This window comes from Macaca thibetana, chromosome 16, assembly GCF_024542745.1.
Source record: "Macaca thibetana thibetana isolate TM-01 chromosome 16, ASM2454274v1, whole genome shotgun sequence".
Taxonomy (NCBI): Eukaryota; Metazoa; Chordata; class Mammalia; order Primates; family Cercopithecidae; genus Macaca; species Macaca thibetana.
Genome location: NC_065593.1, coordinates 45010026 through 45023852, shown reverse-complemented (window position 1 = coordinate 45023852; position 13827 = coordinate 45010026). Strand labels below are relative to the sequence as shown.

General features: G+C 55.8%; 1 protein-coding gene across 3 annotated transcripts in view; it reads left to right on the top strand.

Annotated features, from left to right (window-relative positions):
- The window catches only part of PDK2 (pyruvate dehydrogenase kinase 2), a 254121-nt gene that overhangs the window by 238382 nt on the left and 1912 nt on the right, over positions 1-13827 (top strand). Inside the window, exons 2-10 of one of the 3 annotated variants that reach the window (XM_050765674.1) lie at positions 357-585; positions 2434-2575; positions 10045-10116; positions 10559-10743; positions 11473-11562; positions 11755-11832; positions 12842-12918; positions 13005-13103; positions 13297-13404. In XM_050765674.1, the coding sequence (XP_050621631.1) occupies positions 468-585; positions 2434-2575; positions 10045-10116; positions 10559-10743; positions 11473-11562; positions 11755-11832; positions 12842-12918; positions 13005-13103; positions 13297-13404 (969 nt within the window). In that variant the 5' untranslated portion in view covers positions 357-467. Of the gene's footprint in view, positions 1-356; positions 586-625; positions 710-982; positions 1125-2433; positions 2576-10044; positions 10117-10558; positions 10744-11472; positions 11563-11754; positions 11833-12841; positions 12919-13004; positions 13104-13296; positions 13405-13827 lie in introns of those variants that run through there. The other 2 variants (XM_050765676.1, XM_050765675.1) reach the window with 2 other exon arrangements.

Sequence of the window (13827 nt, the reverse complement as noted above, 5' to 3'; positions counted from 1 at the left end):
AATTCTGGAAAGGAAGGGTTAAAAGGAGCCGGCGGGTGAAGGAGATGCAAGGAGATAGCGAGGAAAAGGCAGGCGTGGAAGAGGAAACGAAAGGGCTGGCGGGGCTCTGGGAAGGAAGGGGTTAACCCCGGCTTCGCCCCCGGGAGGAAAGGGACGCGTGAACACAGGGGAGGTGGGATCTCGGCGCAGCCTCCCCAAAACAACAGGCCGCTCAGGCAAAGCGTGGGTTAAGGGGGCGGGCCTGGAGGGAAGCCACGTGCCGGGGCGGAAAGCTATTGGTTCTCCCGGAGTTGTTTGTGAGTGGCCATTGGCGACGTCGAGGCGCCACGACGAGCCGATTGGCTGGGCCTTGGAGAGCTCGCCAGGGCAAGGGTAGGGAGGAGGCGGCCGAATCGCGTCGCTGGGCCGAACGGTGCGCGAGCGCTGCCAGCGCAGGGACCACTACCCGAGTCGCGGCCGCCGCAGCCATGCGCTGGGTCTGGGCGCTGCTCAAGAATGCGTCCCTGGCTGGGGCGCCCAAGTACATAGAGCACTTCAGCAAGTTCTCCCCGTCCCCGCTGTCCATGAAGCAGTTTCTGGACTTCGGTACGGAGTGGGCGGGAGGCGGCTGGCAGCGGAGGCCCGCGGGGCGCTGGGAGGGGCAGCCGGGGGCCAGGGGGGACAGAGGAGAAGAAAGGCCCCGAGTGACAGAGAAGGGTTGTTTGGAAAGGTACAGACAGGAAAGAGTTAATGGGGAAGGAGGGACCGGCCGGAGCCTCTCGACTGGGCTGTTGATGGGAATGGGGGGGCACTTACAAGGACGGTCCCGAGGTTTCTTCCTTGGCTTCATGGGGGGTCTTGAAGAGTTAGGGGCAGTGAAGCTGCGATATTACTACAGGAAGGGAGTAGGGTGGTATCCAGACGCTAAAAGGTTAATGGGAGTTGTCCTCATGACTGGAGGAGTAGGAGCCCCTCCTCCCACCAGAGGAAACCGGGGGTCTGTTGGTGGGAGTGAGGAGGCAAGGTTGAGAGGTGCAGCCGTCTGGAGAGAGACCTGGACTGGGCACGAAGGGTTTCAGACACCCCTGGGCAGTGGGGAAGGGGGCTCTTTCAGAAGATGCCAGCGGGAGAGAGTGCCCTGACTGGTAGGCATCCACCCACAGAAGAAGCTGGACCCTAGCTGCCCCAGTAGGCAAGGACACTTGAAGATCAAATCTGTTCCAGCCTGGCAGCCTCTCCCGAGCTGGGCAGGGGCCCCAGGCACCGTGATGTGGAGTCAAGCCGCCTATACCTCCCTTGGCTGCCCCAGGGTTGCTAGGTCAGGATCGCCCACTACCAGCATTCTGGGGGTGGCCCTGGGGCAGGAGGGAGGCTGTGCCAATGTGGCGGGTGAAACGGGCATTGTGTGGGCCCTGTCTGTCTACGTGTTATTTCCATGGTGCCAGCTGGGAACTGCGGGTGGGGGGCAGTTTCTCAAGAGTTGAGTTGATAGTGCCTGGCTTGGGGTGCAGCTGCATCAATGGTGCGACGGGAGCAGGGAGGTGGCAGCCGAGACACAGGGCACCTGTTCCTCAGGACTCATCTGCCTGCACCCCTGCCCTGTCTGAGTCTTGAGCCTCCCCCATGTAGGAAAGCCTCCTGGGCCCACTCCTAGCCCCCAGCCGCTGTCCCCACAAACTGCACCCTCATTACAGAAACACCACAGCTGTTGGGGGCTCACAGTACAGTTTGGTCAACTTGTAGTTTTATGGGAGAAACTGAGACCTTCAAAAGGATGATGGCATGGCCTGGGTGACAGAGTTGCAAGCAGAGCCTGATGGACTGGAACCCAGGGCCTCTGACCCTGGGCCAAGGCCTTATTCGGGCCCCTACCCTCTCCATCTTGATGCCAGACAAGGACCGTGGCATTTGGACTCTTGTTCTTGGGCCCATTTGCCTCATGGATGGGCATTAAGACACAGCAACCCCACATGGGCATTCAGGCCAGGCTGGGTGAGGTGGGCTGGCCAGAGACAATATTGGGACACCGCAGTGGTGGTCTGGCCATAGTCCCCCTCAGCCAGAGCCCAGTCCTAGGCAGGGATGGGTTCCCCAGGCTCCTTTGCCTCCGGGATCAGCCCCTCAAAGTGAGTGTGCTGGGAGGGGAGGAAAGAGAAGTGAGGTGACTGAGGCCAGAGGCATTTCCAAATGGGCCCAGTAGTGGCCCTGTCCACTGTGGTTAAAGGCAAGCAGGGTTCAGCTGGGGGTGAGGAGAGGATGCCACCCCCTGGAGTGTTAGGCACAGGGTGTAGGTGTTTGAGCCCTGCAGGGGATGGGGAGCCTTGCTGTGTGCCCCTGGGCAGGTCAGTTGCTCTCTGAACCCCCAGTTAATGAAGGGTTTAGCTGACCTGGCCGAGACATCCTTTGGCTTTCATAGTTGGTGGCTCTGTGGCTCACGTCTCTTTCTCCTGTCAGGATCCAGCAATGCCTGTGAGAAAACCTCCTTCACCTTCCTCAGGCAGGAGCTGCCTGTGCGCCTGGCCAACATCATGAAGGAGATCAACCTGCTTCCCGACCGGGTGCTGAGCACACCCTCTGTGCAGCTGGTGCAGAGCTGGTGAGACCCCTGGCTCCGTCCCTGCACCTCCCACTCCATCGCCAGTGTGCCTAGGCTCAGGGATGGAGTCTCCAAGCTTTTAGCAGCCTTGAGGGTGGGGTGGGGACAGACAGGAGACACCAAAGCCCCAAGAGCTTGGAGTTGCCTAGGGTCACATGGGAATCTGAGGCCAAAGCAGGACTGAGGTCAGGCTCCTAGTCTCCATGTGTAGCCCTCTTACCACCCACCTTTCTTTGGAAACCCAGGATCCACCCAGGAAAACATGGTTTTCACAGCCAAAACCCCAAGTTAGGCTGATGTCAGCGTTAGCTGCCAGCCCAGTGCTGGAACTCGAGTGGCTGTTAGGCAGTATTTATTTGGGGGTAACTTTTTGGGAAACAGAAACAAGAAGCAAGTTTTCAAATAAACTATACAACCCAAGCTGCCAGATAGACTGTTTTGGATGTTGGAAAATACTCAGATACACACAGGGATGGCACAGTGCCTTCCCGCAGAGCTTTGGAGGGGCAAAGACCAAAAGTTTATTGCGCACTGCAGCAGGAACAGAGGGAAAGGCTCAGCGGGCTTCACTCAAGAACTCAAGTAACTGGATGAAATTAGCCAAAGGCCAGTCACATGAAGAATAAACAAGGGTGTCCCTTGTCACTGGGCATGTAAAATAGCTAATCCTCATTGACTTTGGTGGCACCCGTGCGGAAATCTTCTGTTGGTTCTTCTGGACTTGCAGTATGATATGGCTGTGATTTCCTTGTAGACTCAGGAGCACGTACCCACATGTACTCTGAGCCTAAAGCCATGCGAAGTCACAGCAGCTGCCCTCGGGCCTGTGATCTGGAAGGAAAAATAATACGCAGGCAGGGTGAACTGAGTCCAGCATAGTGCTAGGAGCAGGGAGCTGCCGAAGAGTTCGTTTTATTTAAATTAGGAATCCAAACATTATTTTAAAAGAATATTGATACTTTTCCTTTATTGTGGAAGTATAACAGGGTCACTTGACACTTGGAAAACGCAAAATAGTAGATAGAAGAAATTGCCAGCCACTCCCCTCCACCCCCTAACGGAACACAGCTCAGTTTCATCACATGTAGTGGTGCCTTTCTGGCACTGTTTTCTATGCAGGGACCTGTGGATATGGGGCTTATTGTAATTAAATGAGATATGGTGAGGGGTAGTGTTGTACACACAAGGCCAGGAGTGTAGTGGATACACCATGAATGTTTGTTGAATGACACGTTGTGGGGCAGTTGCCATGGACATGCAGAGGAGGTGGCTTGTCACTGGACCTTACAGGGTACCTAGGCAAGCTTAGAGCTACAAGGAAGGGAAGGGCATTCCAGGCTAAAGGAATAGGCTGGGCAAAGGTGTGGAGACAGGAAGGGGCCTGGCTAATGTAGCTGGGAACTGACTTTCTGGAGATTGTGCTGTTAGTGTGGGCTGTGAAGAAGGGGCGGAGGCATGAGGCACAGAGCCTGATTTTCATGGAACCCAACCAGGTCACCCCTTGCTGTGCCCTGCCTCTCGGAGGTCCAGGACCTCTGAGCCAACCAACACTTCCCACCGTGGGTGGTGTGGAGTGGTGGGAAGGAGACAGAAGGTGCCATCTGTTCTCCCTGGCCCTCCTCTGGCTCTATCCGGCTGCCTGACCTGGCTGCCTCTCCACCTGGTCCCTGACTTCAGGGCAGAACTTCTCAGGCCCCTCCCTGGACACCGTGTTCCTGGGAGAGCTGAGGGATGCAGGAGGAGGGCACTGGGCTGCTGAGCTTCCCATGACTCCCCCAGGGGCCCCTGCAGAGTCCCTTCCTGAAAAATCAGTGACGCAGATAAGGGGTTGGCCTGACATTCTTCCACAAAGCTTGCAAGTAATGTCAAGTAACAGTGGGAGGGAATGAAGTTAGACAAGAGAGAACACTTCCTCAATGAAAGATTCAGCTTAGAGGAGAGCAGGCCGAGGGATTGCTAAAGCATCCCAACATGCTGAAGAGACAGCCTGCCAAGAATGTTTCCAGAGAGAGTGAGCATTGGCTGCAGCAAGAGAGACTGCAGTGTGAGGACAAGAAGGACTTCCCGACAGGGTTGAGGTGGCTGCCTGTGAGAGAGTGGAGACCTCTTTCTCCAGGAGGAACAGCCTGCCAGCTGGAACGATGGAGGTGGGCAGGTTCTAGGTGCCTGAGAGGAGGAAGGGAGACTTTACCAGGGAGCTTGGCAAGAGGGCCTCTAGCCTGAGTCTGATGAGTAAGGAGCAAACCCTCTTTTCTGGAAAACACAAGAACCCTCAGCAGATGCAGTTATTAGTGGTCATGGTTCATCTGTGGTCACAGAAATGGAGTTTCTACTCTGCTGGGGAGAGGTTCTAGGCAGAGTCACTGTGGGCAAGCTGAGAATTCCTGGTTCTAAATAACCCTGATACGTTATTTCAACTGGACAGACTTGCGATAGTGGGCCCTGTTTTGGTGGAGACTGGACTGGGAGGGAAAGTCCCAGGTTTGGCCTCGGCATGCGTGACTTTGAAGCTTCATCCTGGGCAAGCCATATGGCATCTCTGAGCCTCAGCTTCCTCATCTGTAAAATGGGGACCCATTGTGTTTGTAAGGGCCAAGGGCCAGTGCTAGATGTGAAAAGTGTGCAGAACTCTACCAACACAAGCCACGTCCCCAGGCTGCCAGGCAGCAACACCTCCAGCCCACAGATGATGTAATTGTGGTGTGGTTTCTTGGGCAAGGTAGTAATAAATTATGATAATAACAAAAGCAAACACCTCCAAAGGCTGGCTGTGTCCCAGGAGCTGTCCTAAGTGTCTACACATATTAACTCATTTCATCTTCACAACCTTATGAGGTGGTCCTTGCTATCATCCCATTTTCTAGATGAGAAACTGAGGTTCAGAGAGGTGAAGAAAACTTATCTGAGATCACTCAGTGAGTAGATGGTGGAGTTGGGATTTGAACCCAGCTGTTATATGGAGACTGGATTCTTGAAGGGAAAGAAGGGAGCCTGCGTTCTGGGCGGTGATGTGGAGTCAGAGATTTCCAAGTTCATGTTGCAAGTCTGTGGGAGAGCAGAACTCACTTTACAGAATTGTTGACAGCTGGTGTTGTTAGAGACCGAAAGGAACAACCCCGTCTCCTCTCCAGGCATGGAGTCGTGGGGATGTGCTTCCAGAAAATGCAGGGTTAAGCAGGAGCCGCCGAGTAGAATCAAATGACAATGACTCACTGCTATCACTAACAGGATATTTGTGGGGGCTGTAGGTGGGAGGTGATATGGCCGGCACCTTCGCACAAACCTCCCTTGCTTGTCAGCAAGGTGTGTGGACCCCACACAGAGGGTGTGGCTTGGGTGCCCAGGACCTGCTAAAGCCAGATGAGCTCTCCAAATCCGTCAGCTGCTCCTTGCATGGCCGGAGCAGAACCGACCACTTACTACGCATGTACTCGAGGCATCATCTCCTTTTCTGTACACCCAGGCCCACGAGGTGCTTATTCCTGTGAACCCCATTTTGCAGATGGGGACCTGAGGGACTCGGTGGCCTCTTTAGGGTGCAATCAGCAGCGGAACCCAAACCTGCCTGGCTCAGAGGCTCCGGAGGCAGGACACCGCCACCTCTCCCCCAGGTGCAGCGAGCACCCCCTCCCCAGCCTTTCCCTTGTTCACACCCTGCTCGCCAGCAGCTGTGGATATGAGTGCACAGGGCACACCCTCACACACACCCACAGGCACGCACATGCCACATGCACACAATTACACACACTCGCCCGCTGGCTCAGCACCCCCTCTGCTCCCACACGGGGCTGCAGGGCCCTCCTCCCATACTCGCTCACCCTCTGCTCCCGCCCCCACCGCCCATTCTCAGCTCCACACTCTCACCAAGGCCCCTCGCTTCTGCATGCATCCCACACCTCCTCCTTCCCAATCCTGGGGCTCTAGACTGGTTCCGGAGCCCTGGAAAGCAGGGTTTGGGTGGACCTCCACATTACCTTGGGCTGGGCTTGGGAGCTCCGAATCTCACCAAGGGACTCCTGGGGGCCTTGATTACTGTAGAGGTCAGCAGGCCCAAAGACCCCAGCCTCCCTGCAGGCCCGGGGAGGGGTGGGGGCAGTGCCTCTCCCGTCTGTTGGTGCCTCTCTGTCACTGCACCACTGCTTTCAGGTCTCCCTTATATATTCTGTCTGGCCTGCAAGGGGTGGGCAGCCCAGAGGCCAACACCACTCATCCCCAATCTCTCTTCTTAGGACCAAGAACCGGCCCAAGGGTGACATTTGGTGTACCAGGCCCCTAAGGGGCTTCAGGGCAAGGCCAGGGACCTCTGGGAAAATCCTCATCCTCTCCCCTCCATTTTAAGAGTAGCCCGGGCCCCCTGCCCTGGAGGAGCCCTGGCCCTGTGAGAGAGGCTGGCAGGCGCTGCCCGCTGTCACTCCATGCCAGTGCCCTTTGCTCCACTTCAGTGGCCACATGACCAGGTCCCATTTCTGCCCTCTAGGGTTGTTGAGCAGCCACAAAAGGGGTGGTGCCAGCAGCTGGGGCACTCTCCCTCAGTGAGACTGGGACTTTGACGGTGCCCACCCCCACCCACCGACCAGCACAGTCAGGAAGTGGCTTAGCCTCCCAGCTCCCACCTGCTTCATCCCCACCTGCCCCCTGGGAAGGTGTCCCAGGCCCCACACTGCAGTGGGTCTCCTCTCCCTCCTCTCCCCACCTGCCCCTAGCACTGCCTGCATGCAGGTCCTCTCTCCCCTAAGAATTACAGGAGCATGAAGGTCTATCCTGGGTGCATTTAGGGAGCAAGGGATTCGGAGCCATGTGGGCCTGGGAGAGAGAATCTCAGCTCTGCGTGTTAACTTCCTCATCTGTAAAATGGGTCCAGCAGTAGTGCCTACCTCCGGGGTTCTTGCGGAGGTGAAAGTGGGGCAGGAGGGAAGCACAGGGTGGACCTGGCCATTGGTACCCAGTAAATGCCACCATCACCATCAGCAGCAGCATCACCGTCAGGGCCAGTGTCGGCTGTTGGCCACGTGATGTAGACTTGGAGTCTGCGAGAGCTGGGTTTGAATCCCAGCCTGCTGCTTACTGTGTGGCCTGGGGCATATCACCTAACCTCTCAGTGCTGGTCTCATCTGCAAAAAAAGGGAAATACCTTGTGTTCATCAGGGCTGTTGGCAGAGGAGAGACCCTGTGTGGGACTCGGCACAGGTGGGCGTTAGTGGTCGCTATGTTATTCTCCAGGGAGACAGGTCTTAGGAGTGCCAGCCTGATCATCTGCTGGGTGGGGTGGCAGGGATGGTGTTGGGGGCTGAGATGAAGGCTGATCTTTTCTGCTGTCAGGGCCCCCAGCGCCCTCAGCAGCCACAACTCCTCCTCTCCGGCTCTGTGCAGAGCTCTGGGTAGGGAGGGGTGGGCGGTTAGCTCTGGGCCTGAGACAGCCCCCTTCCTGTGGCAGTGGGGCAGGTCTCCAGGGCATAGGGGCTCAAACATGCTGTGGTTCAGAGCCTACAAGCAGTGGGAGAGTATCAGATGCCGCCTGGGGGCTCAGAGGATGCACGCAGCTGTCCACGATGTTTGAGCCACCAGCCATAATAAGAGCAAGCATTTAGAGAGTGCTCACTATGTGCTAGGCACTGTGCTAATCATCACATGGAATTCTCACCGCAAAGCAGTAAATACGTATCACAATCCCCATTTTCCTAACGAGCAAACTCAGGCCCACAGAGGCTCCTTGACCTACCCAGGGCCACACAGCTCCTGGTGCTTAAAGAGCCAGTTCTGGGTCCAGAGCTCGTTCTTTCACTCTCTTCTCTGCCAGGCAAGAGTGAGAGCAGCAGACGCTAGGTTTAAGGGGAAAGGCATTCCTAGCAGGGCATTCACAGTGCAGAGGGCACTGTGTGAACAGAAGCGTGGAATCAGCACCCTGGGGTGGCAAGAGCGCTGGAGACTCGGGACTTCCTCATCCCACTTACTAGCCATGGGGCCTCTTCACGCCTCCCTGGGGGAGGCTGTGCGTGGGACTGATTCCTGCCTGACGTACCTGTTCAGGTTACAGTGAAGGTCAGAGCACTGTGGACGTGGGAATGAGTCCTCGTGTGGTAGGGCCTTTTCTAGAAACACTGTTGGGCCCCTGGGGCCCTCGCCGCTGCAGGGCTCTAGGCAGCCCCCCCTTCCTCCTGGTTATAAGTGTTTCTGCCAGAGAGAGGCTCTTCCTGCCCTCCCCAAAGGAACAAGCCACAGACTGGGCATGTTAGCAGGGAAACAGGTCATGGCTCCCCAGGGCATGGGGCACAGTGGCTCCAGCTCGGTACCATCTGCCACCACAGGTGGGCCTGACTCCCTTGCAGAAGGAGGCCTGCTGCTGTCCCTGAGTTCAGGGCCTCTTTTTTGGGGGGGACAGAGTCTTGCTCTGTTGCCCAGGCTGGAGTGCAGTGGTGCGATCTCGGCTCACTGCAGCCTTTGCCTCCCCAGTTCAAGCAATTCTCCTACCTCAGCCTCCTGAGTAGCTGGGATTACAGGCATGCGCCACCATGACCGGCTAATTTTTGCATTTTTAGTAGAAACAGGTTTTCGCCATGTTGGCCAGGCTAGTCTCCAACTCCTGACCCCAGGTGATTTACCCGCCTCCGCCTCCCAGAGTGCTGGGATTACAGGTGTGAGTCACCACACCTGGCTGAGTTCAGGGGTTCTTGATGCTTCTTTTAGAGCATCAAGCTCTTCTCGCAGCCCAGGGAAAACTGGCCTCCCCATCAGGCCTGTAGATGGGAGGGGCGGCAGGGCATCACCTACTCCTACCTGGCCTTTTGCAGGAGAGTGAGCTTCTCTGGACTCTCTATGGGCCCCAGCCCCACCTGGGGACAGAGCCAGGCACACCTATCCCAACTTTGGGTCCTTCCCACCTGCCATTTTAGAATCCAATTGCCTAGGCAGGTGCCTGGCCCAGAGCACCCCAGCTCAGGGGTCATTCTGGGAGGCCCTGTGCTGGCCACTCTGTCAGGGGTGACTCTGGGAGGCCCTGTGCCGGCCCCTCTGCCATTGTGTCCCACTGGATGCAACAGTACCCCGGGGGGAGAAACATTAGGAGCCGTTTCCACGCTGGGGTTCAGAGAAGTTGATGCACCTGCCTGCCTTCCCCCACTGCAGGCGCTAGGTCCAGTCTCCCCACCCCATCTCAGCCTCAGTCTCCTGATCTGTGAGGCCTCTTGGATGGGATCATCTCCAAGCCCCTTCTGAGAGGACTATTCTAGGATTCCAAAGCAAAGGTGCTAAACGGGGGACCAGCACATTTGAAGTTTTCTTGCATAACTGACTGGGTTGTCAGGGAGACTCACATACAAATGAAATGGATGAAGAAAAATAGTGAGGCAGCTTGTGGGCAGCTCTGTGTGGGGCCCGCATGGGAGCAGGACAAGAGCGAGGCCCAGCTGAAATGGGTGAGGAGGGGCTAGCCACCTGAAGCTGAGGCTGTGTCCCCTCCCGCCCCCACACAGGTATGTCCAGAGCCTCCTGGACATAATGGAGTTCCTGGACAAGGACCCCGAGGACCATCGCACCCTGAGCCAGTGAGTGGGGGCCCTGGGTGGGGAAGGAAGGCAGGTGTTGGCCAGGGGCATCTGGGGTTGCAGCCCCTGGGGCAGAAGTACAGCAGGATGGAAGAAAAGACGCCTGCCCTCAGGAACATCCAGTCTGAGACGGGAGACAGACTCTGCTTCAGGGAGCCCCAAGTTTGATGGGAGAGACATGGACTCCATTCTCACTGTTCCCTGAGCCTGGTGGGCAAGACCCAGGCCCTGCCCTGGGGAGGATGAGAACTCTGGGCTTTTAAATGGGAAGCCTGCCGGCAGGCGGCTAAAAAATCAGAGTGGGCTTTGGGAGGAGCAGGGAGGGCATTGGGAGTCCATCAGATGGGGAAGGGTGGAGCAGGTGAAGACACTGTGGAGAGGGGAGTCAGAAACGGAGGGGAGTCTGGGGGTGTACCATGTGAACACCTGCCCTGCCCCACAGGTTCACTGATGCCCTGGTCACCATCCGGAACCGGCACAACGACGTGGTGCCCACCATGGCACAAGGCGTGCTTGAGTACAAGGACACCTATGGTGATGACCCCGTCTCCAACCAGAACATCCAGTACTTCCTGGACCGCTTCTACCTCAGCCGCATCTCCATCCGCATGCTCATCAACCAGCACAGTGGGTGCCAGCCACGGTGGCAGGGTGTGGGGGGCGGTGCTGGGACCCAGGGCCGGGCTGCTGAGGGGACCTAGGCCACTCTTCAGAACCCCACAGAAGGAGTCTTTGAGTAGTTATTCCAGTAACTTTGGAGTTAATAGCTCCGACATGGAAAAATAAAATTTTTCTTTCTCATTCATTTTCCATTTCAAAAACGTTTTGTTTTCAATGTTTGCAAAATGTAAAATTATGTCACATCTTTAAAAGAATGTTTAATTTAGTATTCATAAAAACTCTCATTATGTTCAAAAACAATTTGTTGTTTAGAGTTTCTTATTCCAGGAAGATTCACTATGATTTTTGAGAAGTTGTAGCCAGTCATAAGTGAAACAAGTTCCTCATGCTCAAATAATTTCCAAAGCAAGGTGGTAAGAGTTCTCTTAGAATGTTATAGTCAAAGAAAAGAATAAATGCAATGTGGAGATGTGATGTGGGGAGAGACCTCTGAAAAGATATCTGTTTCAGGTTTGCAAAGGTCCAACGCAAAGGTTTAAAAACGGCCTGAGCCAGGGCTGGAGGTGTCAGGGGTCAGGGAAGGGAGGACAGAAGCAGGGGAGCGGGGCAGCTTTAGGACTGAAGCCTACAAAGGCATTGGAGGTGAAAGTAGAGAGAAGGGGAGAGCCCAGGGGAAGAGGGAGCGCTGGGACAGACTGCAGCCCAGCCAACAGCACCCTCCCTTCCTGCCTGCAGCCCTCATCTTTGACGGCAGCACCAACCCAGCCCATCCCAAACACATTGGCAGCATTGACCCCAACTGCAACGTCTCTGAGGTGGTCAAAGGTGAGCCATTCCCACAGTGCCTGGCCCGCAGAGGAGTCCCAGGGACCCCTCCAAGCTTACCTGGCCAGAGGGTGACTTGTTCCTCAGTGAGGGGTGCTATGGGTTTAATGCTGGTGGTCCCCAGTGTCAATGTCAAGAGGACTGCCTGCTGGGTGGACCACCCATGCCCTGAATGACCCCATCTTCTCTCAGACGCCTACGACATGGCTAAGCTCCTGTGTGACAAGTATTACATGGCCTCGCCTGACCTGGAGATCCAGGAGATCAATGGTGAGTGAGCGTGGCTATGTGTGTGTCTGTCTTGGGGCTGGGGACACAGCAGGGCAAGGTGAGATGGGGAGTGAGGAGATGGACTGTTTTCTAGACAGGGGAGAAGCAGAGTTATTATTGTATTATTAATTCATTTGATAAATATTTGGACGGGGCACAGTGGCTCACATCTGTAATCTCAGCACTTTGGGAGGCCAAGGCAGGCCAGTCACTTGAGGTCAGGAGTTTGAGACCAGCCTGGGCAATATGGTGAAACCCTGTCTCTACTAAAAATACAAAAATTAGCCGGGCATGATGGCACATGCTTATAATCCCAGCTACTTGGGAGGCTGAGACAGGAGAATTACTTGAACCCGGGAGGCTGAGACTGCAGTGAGCTGAGATCATACCAATGCACTCCAGCCTGGGTGACAGAGCGAGACTTCATCTCAAGCAAATAAGAAATTGAGTGAATGAATGAATGAAAGAGTAAGCAAGACAGAAATGGTCACCGTTCTCATGCAGTTTACATTTTTTGGTGCTGTGAAGACTGGGAAATGGGGCCTTCAGCCAATTAACAAGTAAATAAACAAGACCATCTCAGATCATGACGAGTGACAGGAAGGAAATAAAATGGGGTAACTCAACAGGGATGGGGAGGAGGGGCATGTTAGATGGTGTATCAGCTTGGCTGCTTTCCTAGAACCCCAATACCAGTGGCTTACTTAAGAGGGAGGTTTCCCTCTCGCCAGCCTCTAGCTGGGGAGGTCAGGGCTGGCTCCCCACCCCTGATTCAATTCTAGCCTCGAGGAAGAGAACAAGGGTGTGGAAAGCAGGGCCCAAGAATTGAATGCATCACTTCCATGAGTCACCGGCTACCGCAGCTCAAGGGAGGCTGGGGATTTAGTCTCTCTCTGGGTAGCCATGTACTCAGTTAGAACCTTGTGGGAGGGGTGCCTCCTTTGGGTAAGGTGGTTGAGCGGTGACCTCCTGACAGTTTCCTGACCCTTGTTCTTGACTTGCCCTGCAGCAGCCAACTCCAAACAGCCGATTCACATGGTCTACGTCCCCTCCCACCTCTACCACATGCTCTTTGAGCTCTTCAAGGTGAGGAGGCTGGGAGCTGGTGCTTTTCGGGGAGCGTGGGTAGGGCTGGCTTCTCCCATGCTTTTCTTACCTCTGCCCCTCCACAGAATGCCATGCGGGCGACTGTGGAAAGCCATGAGTCCAGCCTCATTCTGCCACCCATCAAGGTCATGGTGGCCTTGGGTGAGGAAGATCTGTCCATCAAGGTATGTGACCCTTTGACCTTGGGGACCAGCGAGCAGTAGTGGGGGCTTCTCTCCTGCCAGGCGACGGGCTCTCCTTTTCTCCTACATGGTGGGCAGATCTTGGGGGTGGGGAAGACCATGAGAAGGTCAGGGTACCGGGCAGGGTGGGGAAACTGAGCTATAGAGAATCCCTGACACGTCCCCTCTCTCCCAGATGAGTGACCGAGGTGGGGGTGTTCCCCTGAGGAAGATTGAGCGACTCTTCAGCTACATGTACTCCACAGCACCCACCCCCCAGCCTGGCACCGGGGGGACGCCGTTGGTGAGATGGCTTCACCCCAGCCCCTCCCACCTCCTGAGGGAGGCTTCTCTCCTCCTCACTCACTTCCCCTGCTCACTCAGCTCCTGTGTGGCCATCTATGACAGTCACCTGTCTTGAATCTGGGCCCCGCGCCTCCCGCATCTCCCCAGTCTGCACACATCTCACCTGTGTCAGATGTCTCTCTGTCACCTTTCCCCCATCTTCCTCTTCTCTGTGGCTCCCAAACCCCCAATTTCTACCTTTCTCAAGTGTTGTCCAACTTGTCAGCACCTCCCTGTTAGAGAACTTGAGACTCAAAGGAGCCATGGGGCCCGCTCTGACCTCCTGGCCCTTAAGCGGAGCTCCTCTCCCTGCCCAAGCCTCCCTCCCACATTCATGATTCCCTCATTCACCCCACACCCACTTCTTGCCTCAGTGTCCCCT